General features: G+C 36.0%; 1 protein-coding gene across 1 annotated transcript in view; it reads left to right on the forward strand.

The window, feature by feature from the left end:
• ADAMTS3 (ADAM metallopeptidase with thrombospondin type 1 motif 3) overlaps positions 1–23,526 on the forward strand; it is a 288,029-nt gene that overhangs the window by 223,691 nt on the left and 40,812 nt on the right. Inside the window, exons 5-6 of the mRNA XM_005555100.5 lie at positions 6,179–6,378; positions 22,684–22,767. Of these exons, the coding sequence (XP_005555157.3) occupies positions 6,179–6,378; positions 22,684–22,767 (284 nt within the window). The remainder of the gene's footprint in view (positions 1–6,178; positions 6,379–22,683; positions 22,768–23,526) is intronic.

Consider the following 23,526-nt stretch of genomic DNA (forward strand, 5'->3'; position numbering starts at 1 on the left):
CTATTGCTGAAGACACTTTAAGTTTTCTTGATTTGCAGTTAGAAACATTCTAGCTGACATATAAAAGATTTTTATTGCAAATCAGAGTTCATATTTTGGATATTAAAGTGACTTTTAAAATTTCATTTGCTAATAATCACAAACCTAAAGCATTAAAACATTTTTTCCTTAAAAGGTAAGAAGTTTCCCATCTAAAAAATGTCATGTTACTCCATAAAGTAGTCAGTAAAAACAAAAGCAAACACATGTATTTTAGAATTAGAACTTTTGGGGAAAAGAAATAATGGAAACTAACATTCACTCAATGGTTATGTCTTTAAAAAATAAAAGCAACAGTTACTTAGTGAAACTTTTGAATTGACATCATAAATTGGCCTGAATATAGTTGTTTGAACTGTCATTATGGAATTTCTCAGTTTGTGAAGGATAGAGCTCCGTTTCACTGAAGCATGTTATATCTTGGTGGAACAGTGCCTCCAAATATGTAGAGATGCTGTTACTGTATCCTTTTAGGAAGTGATAACTTTAATTTAAATTTTTTTTTAAAAGATGTCAATTAAAAATCACTATTAGATGATACAAACAGGTTAATACAATTATTTAAGTTAACTGCTCGCTGCTTCTGATGTTGACAGATGACATTTGTTGGAATTAACGCTTATTTTTAGCTCTGATGATAGGATCTCCACCTACTCTTGGAAAATCCAGAATCCAACCTGTAGTATTCCAGTTACTTCATTTCATAACAGTATTCTGTTCACAAAGAATGCAAGATTTTTACACAGAGCCTCATTCTGTATTAATTGTTACTGTAAAACAATATGATGCTTTCTCATTTTCTGAAATGATGCACTACAAAGAATGCTACTATGGTACATTTTGGTAACATGAATCTTATTTTATTCTTCACTTATTCACGTGAAAATTGGCTTGCATTCTCATAGGGAGTAAGAGTACTGGGAGAACCTAGTCAACAAAATTAAAATTTGTTAGTGTCATGTATGTTAGGACTAGATTCAGTGGCATACAAGAGAAAACTCATTAGAAGGGTGACCTAAACATGATGAAAGTGTTACCTCTAGTATGTAATGAAGTTTGTTTTTAGGTAATCCGGGGCTGGTATGGTGAGTCTACAGTCACTGAGGAGTCACACTCCTTTAAAGTGTCAGACCCTCCTCTATTCAGCATGTCCCTTGATCCTAAGATTACCCCGTAGAGCTGCAGACATCAAGTCCACATTCTAGGAAGCAGAAGGGAATACTGAGTGATTGAATGGAGGGCCAAAGGAGTGTGCTCCTGCTGGAATGAATTGTCTTCGTTTGAGGAGCCATAAGCATCAAGATATAAGCAATACTTCTGCTTAGATCTCATTGGCTTATACTTAGTCACATGTAACCCTTGGTCACAGGGAGATTGGAGTGACTTTTTGCTGGGTTTATTATTATTTCAAATAACATTAACTTTCTGCTCCTTAGGGAAGAAAGAATGAATATTGGGTAGATGGTTTTTATCACAGTATGCTTCTAATTGTGTTCCAACCCTGAATGTATTTGTATTAGACTCAAAACTTATATCTTTCTAATTTTACCTTCATCTCCTGTCCTTTTTCAGACCATAGGAATTTTTTTTTTTTCTGGGGTGGGGAGCAATTTCACTAATCCTATACTTTGATTTCCTATAAACATGATTAAGCATATGAACATGTCATTCTCCTAAAAATGTTTCAAGCCTTAGTGTCCATAATCAGCAAAGAAAGTTATATTCTACTTTTTCTGTCTAGTAAGTTCAAAATTCTGATTTAACACTGGTAATCCTATACTTAACACTAAAAATGACAATTTTTATTGTTACTTAATTGAACATCTATATGCCCCTCAAAAATTCATTCTGATGAAATAGGCCTTATAGTAAAATGATCACTTCTGCAAATTCATATATAGCAATTGGGAAACTAGGGGGTGCACAAAAGGATACAATTAAAATGTTTCCAAAATAGTAATTAATGTACATCAGTAATTCCTAAGGTAAACTTCAGAAACATACTTTTCCCCAAAAAGTTTTAAAAAAGAAAACTTACTCTAAGAACTAAGAGGGGATTGCCTTTGATATTTCTGAGAAGCTTAAAAAGCACTGTGAGCATCATCCTTTTGGAATGAAGCATGAGATTAATAACACTGCTCTGCCTCTTGCAGGGCCTTTATTTTCCTTTTGAATGCTCAATTGAGAACACACCTGTTAGAAAGTTCTGTGTAACCTGGATTTTCCTTTTTTCTGCTAATTCTGTTGTCACATAAGTCACTCTCTGCTGCCCAACTCAGCTAGCACCATTTAAGCCACATGGCAAGTGGAGTTATTACTCAAATCCTTCTCCTTAAAGGCTCAGCGGTTAGGGTTTTTCAAAGATATTTTGGTAGGCAGGGGACTAAGGAATGGGTGCTGCTGATTATTTGGAGACACAATCATAGTGATATAGGAGTAAAGAAGAAATTATTTAGGTGGATAGTGAGGGTAGGGAAGTTCTTGGTAACATTTTTCTTTTAATGAAAAGTAGCCCCAAATCATTTTTTTCTAACAAAGAGCAGCCTGTAAAATCGAGCTGCAGACATAGAAAGGCAAGCTAGAAACTTGCTAGGTGAACGCTGGCAGTTGTGCCAATATGAAAGGGGGTACCTGGGGGATAGGCATGTCCAACATGGCAGCTCCATCTTCCCTTCTCTTTGCCAGCCACATGTACGGTAAGGAGGAGAGAACATGGCACTGGCCAAGTGGAAAGCCCATTTGAATAATAAGATTAGGATGGGATGGCCAGCTTCCCCGCATGCTATGTAACTGTCACACCTGGTCCACCTAATCTGTGGGCCCTATGTAAATCAGACATTACTACCTCCAGCCTGTCTATAAAATCCAGTGTACTCTGCTGGGGGCTGGAAACCCCATTTGGGTGCTCTTCTCTCTCACAGGAGAGAGAGCTGTTCTCCTTTTTCTTTCTTTTGCCTATTAAATGTTTGTTCCTAAACCCACTTCTTGTGTGTGTCCGCATACTGAATTTCCTTGGTGCAAGATGACAAACATCGGGTCTTTACCCCAGACAACAATGCCACTTCAATAGGTGTTGGAAAATGGTCCTCATATGCTGAGTCCACCTCTTGGTGGGGGCCACAGTACCAGCTGAGTCATGAGTCATGAATTTGGGTGGGGTCAGTAGGTTGCCAGAATGCACAGGCTGAAAAATACCTCAAAAGATCAGTCTTAGGTTCCACAATGGTGGTGCTATCTATAGAAGTAATTGGGGCCAGGTGTGGTGGCTTACACCTGTAATCCCAGCAGTTTGGGAGGCTGAGGCAGGCAGATCGCTGATGTCAGGAGTTTGAGACCAGCCTGACTAATGCGTGAAACCCTGTCTCTACTAAAAATACCAAAAAAAAAAAAAAAAAAAAAAAATTAGTTGGGCATGGTGGTGTGTGCCTGTAATTCCAGCTACTTGGGAGGTTGAGGCACAAGAATCACTTGAACTGGGGAGACAGAGGTTGCAGTGAGCCGATATCACACCACTGCACTCCAGCCTGGGTGACAGAACGAGACTCTGTCTAAAACAAAACAAAACAAAACAAAGAAGTAATTGGGGAAGTTTCCAATCTTGTGACCTCTGGAACAATAGCAGTTTATCATTTTATTACGCCTGTATCTTAAAAGAATTCATACCTCATTCATAATCCTAACCTAGTGGCCTTTCATTAGTTTTACAAAGGCAGTTTAGTTGTGGGAAGGGCTATGGTCATCCTTGCTTTAAAGTTAAACTACAAACTATATTCCTCTCAGTTAGTTTGACCTATGCCCAGAAATAACCAAGAACAGCTTGGAGGTTAGAAGCAAGATGGAGTCAACTATGTCAGTTGCTATTATTGTCATAGCTTTGCCATAATTTTGCAGTTTTACTAAGACAAATTCATTATGAATGAAGATATTTCACAGCCTCAGAGCTGTCTGTAATTATAATGATGAGTATAAGTAAAAAATGCCAGAAGTTATCCTACTGTCTTTCTTTGAAATATTTGATATTGTGCATTTTAGGAAACATGGAAAGAACACTGCCCAGCATGGGGGAAAGTAGGGACAAATTATTCTTGATTTTCAAAGGCTTCCTTCTTCTCTCCCAGGTTTCTTATGCAATAAAAAGAGAGATTCTGTTTCCTTACCAGAAAACTACCTATTTAAAGAGACTTGCAAAGGCCAAACCAAAGGTGTGTTAAAGCAGAATGAACTGCCTTTCTGAAATAAGTATTCAGCCTACTTCATTCACACATCAGGCTTCATGATATAATAACATTGCTGTTATATTTCCATTGGACGTTTTCTCTGAGCGTTCTGCCAAAAAGAGCCATTTTTAGAACTGAGAGCTCATGTCTGAATTTCCTATATTTGTACACTAGCTATCACAACCTTTCACATTCTCAAGTGTGTGAAAAAGACTTGAGGTTGAATAGTAAAGCTATTTGCAGGTGTAGTCGTCTCTTGACCTCAGTGAGGGTTTGCAGCTCTTGAAAACTTTTGAGGAAAGCTTTCTGTTTGATGTGGATGATGGTGAGAGTTATTTATGTATTGTGGAACCAATGTAATTCCTTGGTGAGGAGAATTTTCCCAGCTAATGAGCTATCAGTTGGGCTTAGGTCAAAGTGAATTAAAGTAGAGCTTTTAAACCTGAGTAGTCACATTCGGAGCATGTCCCCCTACTTGTAAGGGAGGGTGTTGGTGTTTCTGTATATTTTTTAAAGGTAGAAAGAGTGTGAGTAGGATCTGTACTTTCACTACTTCTAATCCTTTGTGGCTAGGGCTTGGTCATCAATCTTCCTGGCCAAGAGACACCTATTTTTCCCCTGTCTTAATTTTATTAAAGCCACAAAGGCGGAGAGGAGAATACCTATTTATTAATGTTAGATGCTGACTCAAATGACTAGCAAGCCCCAGTGCCGCAAGAAATAAACCATCATATAAAGCATGAGTCAGAGCTGGTTCTGTCAAACTTGTTTTTAGATATGTGGTTGTTTTAGACATCAAGGCAGTTTATAAAATAAAATCCTTTCCAAGTTTTATATACTTGAAATGGAGATGAATATATTTTTTGTTTTTATGTGCCAGCAGTTTTGAATAATCTCTCATTTTAATCCAAATGATAGATTTTATTTTTTAATTCACTAAAACTTTTTTCTCAAAAAATACAGTCAGCTGAAAACAGATAACTGAGGTCATTAAAACCTGCTGATGTCTCTCTCACTTTTTCTTTCCATGTATATAGGCGTGTGTGTGTGTATATGTGTGTGCATGTGCGTGCGAAATGTTCATTTGGAAACTAAAAATATGTAAGTTTCTTGAACTGCATTAAATAAGAAATTATTCTGGCCATCCAAATGATGGCCAGTACAAATGTGGAGCACTAAAGTTTTCCTGTGTATCCCTGCATACACATATAATGTATATTTTATCGGCATATGTATATAATATGTACCCTGTATATTATATACTATCTTATCCACACACACATACACACACACACACACATATGTTTATAGTATGTACCCTGTATATCCACTTCTTCACTAGCAGCATTCACTAGGAAACCATACTCAGAAGAAATAAAGCAATACGTAGTGACTGATAATCATATTACTAGATGCTGCTGTGTTGCCACGCTATAATTTGATTTTTAAATTAAGGTTACTGGAAAGAGGAGCAATTTAAATTTATGTGACACAAATTCTATACTCCATGGTTATAGTAACTTAATCATTGTAAACATACTGGAGTTATTTTTATTTGTAATGTCAATTTATTTAATAACTACATAGCCAGCCTGTATTCTACACCCCCACTGCCTTGGCTCTTTGCTGGGAGAAAAACTGAACCACTTCTATCCCTACAGAATAGTCAGTCTGCCATAATGGCACCGCTCCCTGTATAATAATATGATTTTACCCTCAGTGTTGCTGTTCTATGTTGAATTTGTAGCAGGTCTGTCTGGTCATATGCATATGCATATTATTTAAGGAATAAACTGAAAAGTAGCATCTCAGTGATTATGAATGATACTGATAGGCCCCTGAGAAAATTCTTTTCTTCTAAGAAGTTATTGGAAGGCCAATTGGGGAAACTGAAATTCCTGATTCCTTTTGTTTCTTAATAGAGTCAGACCTGGAAGGCCTTGATGATCTAGGTACTGTTTATGGCAACATCCACCAGCAACTGAATGAAACAATGAGACGCCGTAGACACGCGGGAGAAAATGATTACAACATCGAGGTACTGCTGGGAGTGGATGACTCTGTGGTCCGTTTCCATGGCAAAGAGCACGTCCAAAACTACCTCCTGACCCTGATGAACATTGTGAGTAGTGACTCCTTTTTAAAGCTTTTTGATCTTTTAATTCACTTCTCTTATTTGTTGGTACCATTTGGCAATCTGTGTGAGAACTTCCATGACTGTGCCCTGCATCCAAAATATGTACATGATGGCATTAAATTTAAATTATTGATCTACATATTTAAAATACAAGAACGTTAAAATAAAGGAAGCATGAAGCAAAAGTTTCTTTTGGTTGATCAAGTAGTTTTCCATTGTTGTCAAGGGGGAATCATAAATTTGAAAAGCCATAATGAGATGGAATTAAACCATGAATTGTAATTTTTATTTTGTTCTGGGGATAATCAGAATCACAGGACTTTGTCCATCTGCTTTGATGTGGCCCATGAAGGATGAAATAGTTCTTTCTAGAATCACTCTGCTTCACAGGATGATGTAGAATGATTTATGCCTGGTAACTCTGTGGATTCTTGTTGTTACAGCTTTTGAACAAATGTGATTTTTTTCAACATTATAAGACCGAAGGTAATGTATTTATTAATACAAAGCATACAACTATTGGCACAGTGCTGCACAGCAACCACTAATGGTCTCTTTAAATTTATCTTTATTTCTCCTTTATGAACCTTAATCAGATTCAGAAGAAATTTTGTCAATATCCTGAAACCTGTGTTCTTTCTTTTTAAATTGGCAGAGAACAATTGAGGAGAAATAATAACATGTAAACCACCTACTTGTAAAAGATAATTGAGATGTTGATGTACTCTGTATATTTTACCTCATGCCAATAATACATATTATATCGATCTTGCAAATTTATTACCTAAGCCTATGCTCTGTTTTCTTTCCCTATCTCTCAATACACCCTCCCCCTCGCACAACTTTTGATATTTAATATAATTTCTTGGATATCTATAGTTTACCTCTTTCCCCCATGCTTAAGATTAGATTTCAAGCAACTGTAGTGAAGGAGAAAAATTATTAATTTCATGAAACATGATTTTATTTATGCTAATATCTGTTAATAATATTTTGGTCTATTGAGATAGCAATTTATAAAATTACACTTATACCATGTCTCTGTGAAAAAGAAAATGAGTACAGAAATTCAAACACATGTTTATTTGTTCTTGGCACTAATTTCTGTTATGAAGACCAAACAACACACAGAAAACAAATTACTAGCCTTGGCAATAGATGTGTATAGACGATCATCATTTGTGAATCACATGAATGTTTTCAACTCTTGACAATGAACTTTTCATATTAACCTTTTGACTATTAACTTTTTGCTAGTTGTGTAACTTTGGCATGCTTCTTGGACTCTCTGTCCTGCTTCTGTCTCTTTATCGGCATATTGAGAAAAATAATAGGGATGTTGAGAGGATGAAGTGAGTAAATACAAGTCATCCTTTATTTACAGTGCCATATACAGATGCACAAATAGAAAATCATATTTTAGTTCTCTATACCAAATTTTACTTTGTAAGTGATCTAAAATTTCAAAATTCCTATGGAGATGTTATTCTTATGTCATTCATTATGTCCCTGGGCTACTTTTTTCTAGTATCTGGAAGACAATCAGTACAGACTTATTTGGCCCGCAAATGTGCCTAATAAGAAGGCTTTTGGAGTAATGCAACAGAAATTTTGATATGTTTCTTGTCCTCATAGAACTTATAACTATTAGAGGAGAAAAAATAAATACATGGGAAAATTAGAAGGAAAAAGAACCTAAACAATAAAAGTTATGCTATTATTAAGTCATATTATAGGCAGTATATCATAAATGCTATAACACTTTAGAAAATGGAGATGTGACCATAGTTATCCAATCATTAAATGATAAAATTATTAAATTGGAATTTAGGAGGGTAAGGCTTTAGTTTTAGTCATACTACTAGTTGGCTTTGTGACCTTAGACAAATCATGTCTCTTTCTGGGACTTAGTTTTCATCATTATATAAACTTGAAAGATTCAACAAGTTTATTAGTTATGTAATTCATCAAGAAGTTAGGAGTTAAACTGCTTTTAGAGATTTCTTTTCCTATTTTTGTTGTTTTTTGTTCGCCTTGTGTTTTTTGAAGGACATGTGAAAATGTGAAGGGTTTCTATGTAGGAATGGCTACAGTATATTCACCAGACAGTAAGTAGTAAGTATGATTTTGAGAGTGTCAAAGGAATAACAAAGTGATGCATTTTATGTTTTAAAAACAGTCAAGAAGACTTTTGTTCTTAAATCTATTTAAAAAATGGATAATAGGCTAAGATTCTGTCTCAAATACAAATTATTCTAAAATAAATAGAGTATCAGAGAATGGAGCTATGAGAGAGAAAATAATTTTTTTAAACTTAATATATTAATTGCATTTTAAGTAATTAGTATTGGTAAGAGATTTGGAGAGGTGAGAATAACACTTGTCCCCTTCCCTCTCCAACTTCATGACCAACTGAAAGACATGGAAATCACACAGATGAAGAATGAAATAGTTTTATTAATAATGAGAACTGAATTGCACATACAGTTGCATATACTTAAGTATATAGTCACAAGGTTTTCATTATTCTAAATCAGGTTCTCAACTGAAGATACATTTGTGTCCATGTCAGTTCCCAGGGACATTTGGCCATGTCTGTAGACTTTTTTTTTTATTGTTATCACTGGTGGTTGGGGCGGGGGTGGAGGGGAATGCTACTGCTAATAGTGAGAGAGGCCTCGGATGCTGCTCAGCATCCTACAGCGCAACAGACAGCCCTACACAGCGTAGAATTTTTAATTATCTGGCCCAAAATGTCAACAGTGCTGAGATTTAGAAACCTTGTTCTAAATTAGTCTTATTCCCAACTCCCATCACTCTCCAACTGGATAATTTCAGGTTTTCCCTCTGGTGTCAGGTGGACAACTTTAGCCAAGACAGACAGAAGACTGAAGTCTTCCCTCTCCTCCATACTCACTGCCTTGTTGTAGCCTGTCAGACCCAAAATACTGACCTGAGCGGGCTCTTTCCTTTTCCTGTAATTCATCATCAAATGAGAATGAGAAGCAGAAAGAGAAACTGACAATGATACCCTAATGAAGCTAACTCATGGAAATTCAAGACCAGGAACATTCAGTTTTTTTCTAACAATGTTCAAATAACTATCTCCTGTGCTGGCCATGCTTTATGATTTCTCATGGTCATTTAAAATTATGACTCACCAGGCTTGAGGCCTACATAGACATAGAGACTTAGATGAAATATCAGATAGGGTCCTGGAGAGAAACTGTAGAAGAAAGCTAACAGCAAAAACAGTTCTATCTTTCTGCATTGATTAGGATGAAAGGTATCCCTATGGTAGAGAAAAGATCTTGCTGTCCTTTAAAATTGTTTGTCAACTTTGCCTTGGTTGACTACTCAGCAGATGTGCTCTTCCCTTTACCTGGTTGTCAATTTCATTTCCATATCAGAACCCAGATGGTAGTTCCTGAATTAAGGGAATACTTTTAGGTCCAAGTAATTTGCTTCAGAGTTATCACCTTAATTTAAACGGGACTCCCTTTTTTTTTTTTTTTTTTTTTTTTTTTTTGAGACGGAGTCTCGCTCTGTCGCCCAGGCTGGAATGCAGTGGCCGGATCTCAGCTCACTGCAAGCTCCACCTCCCGGGTTCACGCCATTCTCCTGCCTCAGCCTCCTGAGTAGCTGGGACTATAGGCGCCCGCCACCTCGCCCGGCTAGTTTTTTGTATTTTTTAGTAGAGACGGGGTTTCACCGTGTTAGCCAGGATGGTCTCGATCTCCTGACCTCGTGATCCGCCCGTCTCGGCCTCCCAAAGTGCTGGGATTACAGGCGTGAGCCACCGCCCGGCGGGACTCCCTTTTAAAGAGAAGGTTATATTTGTTGTGTCATGCTTTTATTGAAAAGAGCTCGTGTATTAAGTGTTAAATGTATATTTAATGAAAGAAGAACAAATGTATATAAATAATGTAGAGGTAGATCAGGAACAGTCTTGGGAGGGAGTCAGAAATTTTGGACTCAAAACAAGAGGAAATAGATGGCAAATGCAACGATATAATGGGAGCAGTGTTTAAGAAATAAATTATCAATTATTGTGTATCATATATTCTTTCCCACTATATTGCAAGATGGAAATTATTACAATTTTTCAGAGGAAATGAAGACTTTTAAAATGTTAATAAACTTTAGCTAAATTTTAAAAAATTATTTACAGTTCATAAAACAGTCTCAAGTAATGATAAGGTTGTAAAGCTAATCATTAAAAAAAGACAGTGTTACTGGGAAGAGAAACTGGCCTAGAATGTTTAAGTTATTTTTAATTTTAACTCAATCATAATTTAAGCATAATGAGAACACTTAAAACACAATATTTACTATTATATGTCAGCAGTAATGTTAAATTTCTTTGGTTTATCTGCTGTTTTAAATTAGCCATGCAAGTTGTTCACCTTTTGGATACAAATATATTTAATCTATTTCAGGGCCGTATTTCCTAATGACAGTGATGACTGTGCGTGTGAATGAGGTAAAATTCTGTAGCTGTTGCCATGCAAATGTTTGGATACAGGAAAGGTAGCTCACTATGTTAACACTTTTCTCTGGAGGCTTGAGGGTCAAGTGAACAAGTTTGAGCAGGCCCTAGATGATTTCGATATAACTTCCCAAGAAAGGAAGGAGACCCTCTAACTCATCCCCACACCTTTATGAAGCTGTGGAGAGAATAATCAGATGTCTTCCATCTGCTTTTGTTTAACCTCTTTCTATTTTGTAGATCTTGACATTTCACCAAGCTTCCTATATGAAGAAGAAACACATGGATATGAACATATCCAATGTTTTAATGTTTCAAATAAGAGATTTGTCATATATGTTAAGCCTTTCTTAGGATTCCATATCATATCTTGTTATATTAAGAAATGTTTATAGTTTTGCTATCTTGTAACATGGTTGATTTGCTGGGAAAGTGGTTCTCAGCTCTGGGGCATGTCTCATGCTATAAATATTGACGCATCGTCTGCCATGTGCAAGGCCTATTTTAGGTATTGGGAATATTCCAATAAGCATGATAAAAAATTGTTGACCCTCTTGGAGCTTGCCTGAATCCTTCACCAAGCTTCAAGAGAGTAGAGTTTTTAAAGTTTTAATTTCCTGACATGGTCCATAATTATCAACCCAAACCTCAACAGGAGCAGTTCTCTAATAGGTTGATTGTTCCTTGAGTACAGTTACTGTATATTATTAAGCCTCATAATTATATCAAAAAGTGTCTGCCGTGTGGTAGGCATGCAATAAAATTTTGATTGATTCAGCCTTTTAATAAATATTTTAATGCTATATACCAGGTATATGGTGGTTAACACAAAATAAGCTTATTTCTTGATCTCAGCGAGATTATAGACTGGTGGAGAAATCAAATAATTACATCATAGATTACATAAAAACTATGCAAGGAACTGACAGTTTGCCGGGAAAGAGAATAACAGAGCAAATGGGTGATAGAGGTTATACATAGACATTTTGATTAAGAAAACCTTCTTTCAGGAACTGATTATTAAATTGAGACAATGTAAAAGATCCAGCCATTTAATAAGGGCATGTGTTTTAGTAACTAAAAGAAGGTCATCGTGGCTCAAGTTTAGTGTGTAGGAGTCAGGCAGAGCTAGGAGAAGAAGGCAAGCATCTTTCAGGTCATGGGAGGAGCTTGAATGCAGTATTAAGTACAAAATAAAAGCCTTTGAGGGTCGGTTCCTGCTTATCTCGGTCTTGTAAAGAAAAATTGGAGAGGCCTACGGACAGTGAAGACAGACCTAACTGGAAAGTGAGTATAAATGTCTAGACAAGAGAAGATGGTTTATTAGACAATGAGGACTGCAGTAATAATAGGTGGTTTATGGTAAAATCAGTAGGATTTGTTATTGAATCCATGGGCTGAGGGAAAGAGATGAATCTACCATAATTTATACTTTTTTTGGCTTGAACATTCTGTTTGTTAATGGTTCCATTTATGTGGATGAGTTGGTCAATGAAGAAAATAGATTGTGGAGAATTAAGGTTAGTGATGAAATCTTTGAAGGTACTTGAAATCATCTAGTTTTGCATCTAGATTCAAAATAAAGATTTAATGTTAACAGTGAAGGATACTACTACTAACATTTTAGTTCTTTGTGCCTGAAACTCTGATAAATACTTTACATAAATTATTTAATACTTTCCAACTCTAGGATGCGTTCGGCCTTAGTCCCAGTTTACAAATAAAGAGATTGAAGCTGAAAGAAGTTAGGTGATGTTCCCAGGGTCAGACAGCTAATATGGCAGAGTCAGGACCTGAGCCCAGATCTATATCTGCCTTCTGAGCCTGAAGCTCTTCCTCCCCAAACTTCACTGCCTCTCATTACAAAGTTGAGTCATTTTATGTATCTCTTGCTAGATAAAACTCTGATTCCTTTATCTGTTTCTGTGTCTTGTCATACAACTCAAGTCTTTGAAATGAGAATTCAGTTAGTTACCTGATTGAATCAAACCAGCTAGCAATCTTGTGTAAGATTCTAACAGGATGATGAGGCAGATTTTTATGGTTAAGAGGGTAGGTTGTTTTCTTTCAATGTGCCAGATATTTGCCATCAGCAACACTCTGCTGTCTGTGACAGGTTAAAGGTATCTTTTTTTATTTGCTAAGATCTATGAAATGGTCTCCTGGGTCTAATGTGCCTATTAACATTTTTAGAGTCCTGTAAATAATAGAATTTATGCCTTAATCTCAGGATTTATTAAATGATAAGAAAGCAGTTCATTTAAAAGAGTGCCTCCCAGTACAAAGAAACAGTCTTGGACTTCTAAGAAATTATAAATTATTGAGTGAATTCATCAATTTCTTTGTATATTGAAATTAGCTATTTACGATGGACAGTGAACCAGCATAAATGTGTTATCTGAACAGGGCAAGCTTCCCTAACCAATATTTGTAAAGAAAATATAAACTCCACAGAAGTACCCTGGCCCTTAAAAAGTATTAATGGACTTATTCAAGAGTTAGCAGCAAATATATGTGGTTACTGGTTACTTAACTATGGTTATATAAATACACTACTTTTGATTTTTTAACTTTTTCTGAAAACATTGAATGTGAGTGCAATGCAGATTTACCTGGAAAGTATACATATTCATGCAACCTTAGCATATCATGTAGCAGTTTTCTGTTCTGAGTCATTATCAATAATCCATTTCTTACATTTGAATTCAAATCAGTCCTCTAGGCATTTATTCACCTAGCACATATAACCTACCATAGGCAAGGTCCTACTAAATTATTGGGAGACAAAAATTAATAAAACATAGCTCCTTTCTACAAGGAGCTAATTGTAGCAGGTAAAATTAACCAATCAACAAATGATAATACAATGTGATAGAGATCTATAAAATATATTAATCTTCAAGAGATTCAGTTGCAAAGTACTATGTAAACATGAATTGAAAAAGAGAGGATATGGTTTGGCAAATAATGCCAGTGGCCATTGAAATCTTCATGAGAGGACATGTCATTTGAGTTGGACTTTTCCAACTCAATTGGCATTTTCCTGCTAGAAAAAGGGGAGAGAGGTTCTTGGAAGATGGGGAACAGCTTGTAACAAGATACTAAAAGTATTAGTTCATGGAGTCTTTGGAGCCACTCTAGATTGGCTGCATGGTAAAATTAAAACCTATTTAGGGGAGATGGCAGATGAGGAGACTGGAAAGAGAAGCTGGGGCTAACTTTAGAAAATAATAAGTGCCATACTAAGTAGTTTGAATTTCATCTTGTCAAAGAAGAGTCATAAAGGGTTTTTAAGAAGATTAGTGACTTGATCAGTCCGTGTTTTAGAAAGAGATGCATTATTAGAATTATTTGGAGGAGAGAGACTCTGTTAGACACTATGCTGTGAACACAGACACATAGTTTCTAAGTTCATAATGTCTATCTAGGTCCATACTCCTTGTTATGTACACCATACTTCCCTCCCTCAACAAACTGTCTTAATTTCCCCGATGTGGATTGAACATACCAGATCACAGAGACAGATTGCAGCAAGCACAAGTCGCTTCAGCTGCCTTTTATAAAAACATACTCACCTTCCCAGGAATATCCTGAATCTATCACTCTAGAAGTAAGTCCCCACATCACATGCTACCTTAACATAACACAACATCCGCACAGTATTGCCGATTAAGAGGTCCCTTAGATTTTTACTGAAACATCTCAGTTTCTTCTTCCTTTCCCCCATTTGCTTTTGCAGCCTCAAATTCCCTTCCTGAAATTCACACATCCTTGTTTCTTAGGTTACAGATATCAGACTGACCTTATCCTTCCTTACTTTGTTCCAGCCTTTATATTTTCCCAGGTTGTAAAACACAGAAAAAGTTTATAGCGTCCTGTGCTAACCCATCTTTCTCAATCTTGAGGAAAGGTAAACAATTCTACCTGGGCTTTTGGTATGTGTCCACTGTTACAAAGGACACAAGAGTCTGTAGGGCCTCACAGCTGACTACCTATTCTTGGGCTTTCCAAAGCTCCTTTGATACTTAAATGAAGTAAAACATAATTCACATAAAAGGAAAGACTCATGTTTATTGAAAACAACCATCGACCCTTACAATCTTCCTTTCTGGAGAGCTACTAAAATGTTCCCAAATCACCTACATACAAAATATTTACAAAAGTTTTAACCAGTTATTGCAACAGTCTGCATGAGCTGGATGGTTACTAAGCTGCTGGGTGTGGAGTTGGACAGGTTTAAGAGATGTCTGTCTGCAGTACTTGGTAGTAGAATGACTCTAATACTTGAAGAAGAAGAAGGAACCAAGGGTGATTTAGTTTGTAATTGGGATAAAATTTTTAGAAGAGAAGAACAGGTTTTAGAGACAAGATGGGTGTGCTATCAGGTATCCAGGTATACTTCTAAATAGATAGTCCTGTTACTAGAGTTGACCCGATGGCCCTCACGCATGAGAGAGATGAATCACTGTTAGATATATAAAAGTTTGGGGCCAGGCATGGTGGCTCATGCCTGCAATCCCAGCACTTTGGGAGGCCAAGGTGGGCGGATTACCTGAGGTCAGGAGTTCGAGACCAACCTGGCCAACATGGTGAAACCCCATCGCTACCAAAAATACAAAAATTAGCCAGGTGTGGTGATGTGCACCTGTAATCCTAGCTACTCAGGAGGCTGGGGCAGGAGAATTGCTTGAACCCAGGAGGCAGAGGTTGCAGTGAGCCGAGATGACGCCATTGTACTCCAACCTGGGCAAAAAGAGTGAAATTCCATCTCAAAAGAAACAAACAAACAAAGCAAAACAAAACAAAAAAGCAAAGTTTTGAATTTATCAGCCTATAGGTATTGGTTGAAGAAAGAGCAATGAAGAGAATATTGCAGGGGAAACAGGTATCAAGAGAACAGTCAAAAAACAAACAAACAAACCTTGAGCAACACTGACATGTAAAGGTTAGGCAAAGAAAGTAGAGCTAATCATGCTAAAGAAACAGAATATTGTCATTGAAGAATATCATGGTAAACAGTACCACATCCCACAGAACATTGTAGATAGGTTTTTTTTTTTCTTTTTTTTTTTTTTCATGAAAGAAAGTTGAGAATATTACTATCCCTAGGGAGGAAGCAATTAAACAAGGGGCATGGAGGGGATTTTTGGAGTGACTGTCTAGAGACTCAGTGCTTCCACCATGACAAAACAGCAACAACAACAACAACAAAACACAGCATAGAGCAAGGTATTTGTGAAAAGAGAACAGGCACTGATATCATATAGACTTGAGAGCTTTGCTAATCATTTGAGGAAAACACTGCGTGTCCTCTCTGGGTCTCAGTCTCTTTATAAAGTAGCAATGAGAATGTCTGTCCTCTATAGGATTCTGAGCTCTCTATGTTGAGCTTTTGCACTTGCTCTTCCCTTTGCCTAGATTGTTTTTTCCCTAAACAGTCACACAATTATTCCTTCCTGTCCATGGTTCTCCCTTTCCTGACTACCCAATCCCAAATAGTAACCAATCTTCACCTCCTCTTGTCCTCCTCTATCTTGTCACTCATATATTTGTTTTCTTCATTACACCTATTCCCATTTCAAATGACATTGCCTGCATGTCGTTTTGCATTCATTTTTTTCATGCCTATAGGCTGTTTTACCCAATAGAATATATGCTTCATAAGAGCAGAGAGTCAAAGATATTGACTATTCCATTCTCCACCCCTAGAACATTTGGGCACATAGCAACTGTTCAATAAATATTTGATAAGAGTATCAATAAACAGTAGTTATTATTAATATGAGATTGGAGATGAGGGAAGAGTTGGCAGATTGGAAGACACCTCTGTATTCTGAGGAAAAGGAGTATTGAGTATGGGGCTGAGAATCCAACCAGGTATGAATTTGGAACGTTTACCTACGTAAGAGATAGTTGTGGACAGAGTAGTATTTTTCTCAGTCCATTTCAGAATTCTTTTATATCTAGCCAGAATCATTTAGGCTATCTTGTCAGTACTTGTTTACTTTCAGTTAACCAAAAGTCTCTTTTAAAAAAAATTTTGTATATATGTGGTGTTTATTTGCTTCTATATGAATAATAGCAATAATTATAGCTATTTTTTTGTACTTGCAAGGGCCAAGCATCAAGTACTGAACATATATGAACTCATTTATTCCTTTCAACAATCCTATGAGGATAATACTGTAATTATCCCAGTTTACAGGTGAGGAAACTGAGGCACAGAGACAAATAACATGCCCAGCATCACACAACTAAGATTGAATCCAGGCAGTCTAACGCAGAGCTCATGCTCTCCACTGCTAAGCTATCCAGCCTTTCAAGACCTAATCCACCCATCTGAACAAAAAATGAGTATTGCTTTGTTGAAGCCAGACAGACAAAGCTGTTCATCAGCTAGTCAGACAAAGCAGGTCAGATTGTCCTGCCAGCGAAATGTCCTGGGAGAATTTGTCCTGTCCGGGAACAAACCTGGAAGGAATTTTCATTTCAAGGAAAGGAATACTTGATTTGATTTTACCTTTTCCTCCCTCACATCATTGACAAACTCTTCCAACATCAGGTCATCTGAAAATTGAATTAATGTTCTGTTCACCCCTTCTTTCAGGTAATTTAATAAAGACTCTAGGCTCAACCCTGAACACCTCACAGAAAATCTACCCATGGTCCAATAGGTTGGCTCACATGATGAAAAGATACTCAGTTTTTTTTTGTAGATGTACTTTGGTTTGCATTATGCAGTGTCAAATACATCATTTAGAATGTTTATGCTTACTGCTTTTCTTGCAATCCAAAACACTGGTTGTACATTTCACCTTTGATTTCTTTTCTTGTTTCATTTTTCTTCTCTAGCTCCTCTTTATTTCTTCTCAATATTTTGTGGAATACTCTCATACTGGTCATCAATAAATCCTATTTATATTAAATTTAAACTCTGACTCCTCATTTGCTTAAAATTTACATAAGGAAGATTATGAAAAGAAGCTGCAAATTTTACATTCTCTTTCTCAATATGTTTCCACACTATATTGTTAAACTCAAAGGTTGAGAATTACTATTGATGATTTTAAAACCACATCCTATGCATAATGACAGTGTTGCGGCCTGCAGGTCTGTGGAAGTACAGCAAAATGGGTATAGCTATGACTCTGAAGTCAGACTGCTCATTTTTATCCCTTGCTTGTGTACTAATTGTGTGATCTCAGGCACGTTACTTAACTTCTCTGGGCAATGAGAACGTCTGTCCGCTATAGGATTCTGAGCTCTTTAATATATGTTGAGCTTTTGCACTTGTAAAATGGAGTTAATATATCTAAAGTTATTTCAAGGATTACTTGAATTAGTATAGGTAAAGTGTTTAATGCAGTGTCTGGAAGCTGATAAGCTCTCTGTATTATTAGCTGTTCTTTTTGTTGATTTTGCTTTTACTTCAGAAAAGTTACTTTCCTTTTCACTGAAAGTTGTAAAATTACTTTCTTAATAAATAAGAAATTATTTAGAATTATTAAGTATTTCCTAATAAGGATTTAGCCCATCTTGACAGATTCAAATTGCTAATTTAGTATATCCTTTTAGTTATTTCTCTATATTATTCGAGTGTTAAAAACAGCCAGATCATGAGAATTTCCTTATGCCTCTTATGTAATTTTGTAATCAGATGACATTTAAAAAAGTCTAAATAATGATGTTTTCCAATATTTTTCTTTGCTCTTAAGAGTCAAATGAGTAAACATTTAAAACGTAGCATTTTTCTCAGGTTATAATGTTTTACAATTCTTATTTAATTTCAAGGAGATTGTTTCATTTATGTGTAAATATAGGAAAACACTGACATACTGACCGGTATGTAAGCACATTCAGGTGTATGAAGCAGCTTGTCCTTTGCCCCTCTGAAGCATGCATACTGCCATCTGCTGGAAATAGCTTTTAAATGATTTTTCCCAATAATTTTCTTGATAATTTAAACTAGATATTTCAATGAGATTGAGATTTAACAAATTTCAAATAGAAGAATCTTGAGGTCCCTTTCAGTAAAAACTATGATTAGGGCAATTGTTTTTCTTGAGCTTTTCAGGTAGATTATGAAAATACACTCACAACTTTTTTTAAACTTTGTGCATGGATGGGGGATAGGTGCTCAAGTACTTTGTATTTTGCTGAGTGTAGTTATATGGCATCTTGCTTGTTTTGAGCAACAACACTGTGAAACAGACAAAGCAGGTAAAATTAGAGTTTGTCAACAAGAAAAGCAAGACTCAGGTTAAATGACCAACCAAAGATCACTCAGTTTATTCATGGCCAAGCTGGGAACAGAACCCAGGGTTTTGAATATCTAATAATATGGTGCTATATTATTTCTCCAAATCTTATCATACTCCATGTATTTCAGAATATAAAAACAGTACATCTCAGGAATTGATAGGGCCTGGCAAGATGAAAAGCAGTCAAATTATTAAATATATTTTAGAAGTGAATAATATGGAGGAACTTTTTTAAACCTTGAAAATCAAAATAATAAGATACAGTGCTTTGTACAGTATAGACAGCTGGTTATTTGCCACATTGAAAGAATACTTTGTGCTATGTAAAAATATGATTCCCTTGTATTTGATTATTTCTACCTGTGATAATTTATGCATATTTTGTGAATCTCAAAATGCATGCTGACTCAGAACATTCTTAGACTGATTTTGGTTTTTACTGGGTCACCCTGTTTTCCAGTTAGCCTGGCATAATAGTGACTTTTGTTAAGTAATACTTTTATTTTGGTGAATGGTAAATCTGAATTTTAAAAATGCTCTTTTATTCATTTTATAATATCATATTTGCTATTGAGATTAATAATTTTGTCCATTGTACTTTCTTGACACTGTGTTAATTTATAATTCACTAAGTACAAATGAATTTACTAATTTAGGATGACCATATGTACATTTTATACTAACTCAAATATCACAAGCTATTTGTCATTATTTCCGTCTTTCCTTCATTTTATTATTCTAAGACTTTCTGATGTAGGAGCTTCCTATAGCATTGATGTATTACATATGTTACAGTGTAGCTGTCACTGTTATGTGCATTGGCTTAAGTGCCTCCTACCCTTTCTTACTTCTCCTTCTCCAGAAATTAATTCACTCTTTCTGTCTCCTTTTCTTTAGTTTTGTCTTATTATCTAGTTTTGTTTATTTACTAACATTGTTCAACCTTATTTTAACATCAAGTGCATTTTACCTTTCAACTTCATTAAACTAAGTACATGGTATAACGTGGTGTGCAAAGCCATGTTTCTAATTTGAAACAGCTGCCTTACAAGAAGCCTCTTGGGATAGACATGAGTCTCTGAATGAATGTGTTGGTGACAGGCCTGGCTGTTGACTTTTAACTTTTATTGCAACTATAAAGTTAGGAATATGTTATCAGATAATGAATCTAGAAGAGGAGGGGTGGAAGAGTTGATTCACTTTTCAATTAGGCAGCATGAAGTGTGGCGTAAGATAAGAGAATCAGCCCATGACTAAAAAGCACATAAGAAACAACAGCTTTGGTCTAACATTCACTTTTTCTTTATATTAAGCTGAAATTCACCCCTTTAATAATGTGAATGGTTTTAAGTTTTATTTTCTATAGATATAGAAAATAGCCTTCCATATGAAGGCTATTAATTCTTCTATGTTTTTCTTTTCCACTTCTCATATTCTAATATCCTTAAAAACCCCTTCCTCCCTCTCACTCATAAAATTTTTGAGCAATTTGTTTGCATGAGTTAAGTCTCTTAATTCTCACCCTAACCCTATGAGATATTATTTTTATTATGTCCACTTTATTGAGACTCAGAATAATAAAGGTCTCACAAGCAGTGAGGGGTTGAACCAGGATTTATCTGAGACTATTAATGTGGGGCATTCAGGCTTTTAACCATTATGTCTCCCCAACTCTTCTTTATAAGACACATTTTCTGACCTCCTTGCTGTTAGCTCTTCTCATGATATATTCATGTTTTGTCAAGCACCTCTGTCATAAGACAGCCCACAAAAATGCACTCAATACTTCAGGTTTTCTGTAGCCTAGAGTGGGACAACTTGGGCATGAGCTATCTGCCTGCACACTTACACAATCCAAGTGTGTATTGCAGATTTTTTTCCACAGCTTGGCTTATCTTGTGCAGGTATTAAATTGAGTCTTACCATTCTATGTATGTGAGTATGTGTGTGTGTGCACGTGCATGTGTATATATGTATAAATGTATGTGTGTATATATTCATGCATTTTTCCACTTAAAAGGACTTTACATCTTTTCTTTTTAAGTTATACTTTGTTATCTCTAGCATATTCTAGCTTAGCCAGAATTTTTACTTCCACCTTTGCTGTTCTTTTCTTGTTTGTGACTCCTACAAATTCAGTAAGTGTGCTTTTAGTCTACATTCAAGACCCTGATTTTTTTAAGGTTTTCTGTGCAGTCACGTTGGATTCTTGAAACAATTCAGTTGAATCTTCCTGGTCTGTGTGGCAAATCAAAATACTATGATTTGTGAGTTTCTTGTTTTAGAGCATTCTTCAGTCATTCTTGAGTTATATTTATTTTTAAAGCCACTCTCTATGAGATTATGCCTATCTTTTCTGTGCAGGTTTCAGATTTCTGTGCCTACTGTTCAAATCTCCCGGATCTGAAGCTGAGTTGCAGTTAGTTTTTCATCCCTCTTTTAGTCTTTTTAACAAGTGTCAAGTCGTTGTTTTTGGAAACAGCCAAGAACTTTGCATTCTAGCCTGATAACTCCACCTTTCTCCTTCCTGCTAACATTTGCCATGTTGCTAAGTATTTTTTATTTGCACTAATTTTGCACTAGCTTAATGAGAAGATACAGTTACAGTTCACTTCAGATTCATATCTGCCAATAGCTCACTGTGTGTTTTGCATGTCAGTTAATTTCTACAGGCTTTATTTTCCTCATCTATATAAAACAGAGTTGGACTGCGACCTCTGAGATTGCACTTATTCCAACATCTATGATTTTACAGTATACCGAGTCACTTTTAGAAATTTCAGTGAGCTGAGATCGCACCACGGCACTCCAGCCTGGGCAACAGAGCAAGACTCCATCTCAGAAAAAAAAAAAAAAAGAAAAGAAATTTCAGCCTAATTTTTCAAAATTAAACAAAAAGCAGTGACTCAGAGTTGCATCCAGGGCTGACATTCATCTGATAGGTACTAGTAGAGTCTCCTTAGTAACTTAAATATAGGAGGATTTCTATCTTGTAGCACTTTCAAGCAGTCGTTGCCTCAGCTGCCCCACTTGCTAGCTGGCTCTCAGATACACTACCACAGCTCCTGCACACAGACCCCATAGCCATTGGATCTCTCAACCAGACGTAGCACCCCTAGTTGTCACAGAGGCACCCCAGTAGGCAAATGCTTGCTGTTTTCCTTTACTGTGGTTGCGGGCAACTCACAGGCTAGCAAATGATTTGCCAAAGTCACCTTCCTGTGGTTGCTTTTGGCTAATGTTATATTTGGATTACATCACACGTAGACTCCTTCTAACACCACACTAGTATAACAAGACCCTTTTGAGCATATCCTGTACGTTCATATTACTGTGGAGTTTACAGAATTAGCAATTTACATATCCAAAGATTGTTCCAAAGCCAAAAGTAAATGACTACATTTCAGGGTTCAGCTATTAAACTCAATTTAAAAATAGCAATTTACTTACCTATTTGTGGAGATTACACAGCTTATATGTACATCTCATGAAGTCTTCAGTGTTTCCTTTCTTTTAGCAATTATCTTTTTTTGTTTCTAGGTGAATGAAATTTACCATGATGAGTCCCTCGGAGTGCATATAAATGTGGTCCTGGTGCGCATGATAATGCTGGGATATGCAAAGGTAAAATGTCTTAAAAAATGAATTGTAAACATTAGGGACTAGGTTAGCAAATAGAAGACTAAATTGTTCAAGCTACGTCTAACTTAAGGCGTAGATATAGTCCACATAAACCCCTAGTTGCTTGAAATTGAGGAGAAGAAACTGCCACATGAGTGGAGACTTCCAAATTTGAGCAGATGATGAATGATTTTTGTGCGGCTTCCATTTGCTTATTTATTTCTGTCTAAAGATGTAGGCAATTACCCTGACTTTAGGTGTGACTTATGAATGGAAAGAATGGATACTGTTATGAGGAGAGAGAATTTCCTTAGCCTAATGTTATCATCGAGTGTGTGTTTCATTTATTCATTAGAAGCAATTATATTGAACGCCTACTAAGTGGCAGATATTTTCTAGGTGCTTGGAATGTACATTGAAGAAAAAAGACAAACATCTTTTTTCTTTAGTGTTTGATTCACTAAAGACAATGTTTTATATACATATATCTTTCCACTTAAGAAAAGTGAGGTGCACAGTGAATGCTTTTCATTTAAAAGAACTTTAATTTTTTCAAAAGCAAAAGTTGGATAAAAATGCACATAGTAGGCATTTCATGTAATATAATTGATTTTAGCTCCTTTAAGGAGGAAACATACGGGAAACAACTAGCTTAACAACTTCCTTGATTTTTAAAATTACACATCTCTCTCTCATAATTAATTCTCCTGATTATGAAATACTAATGAAGTTGTACATTTAGGAAATAGGAAAAATCCATGT

The sequence above is a fragment of the Macaca fascicularis genome, chromosome 5 (assembly GCF_037993035.2).
Source record: "Macaca fascicularis isolate 582-1 chromosome 5, T2T-MFA8v1.1".
NCBI classification, from domain to species: domain Eukaryota; kingdom Metazoa; phylum Chordata; class Mammalia; order Primates; family Cercopithecidae; genus Macaca; species Macaca fascicularis.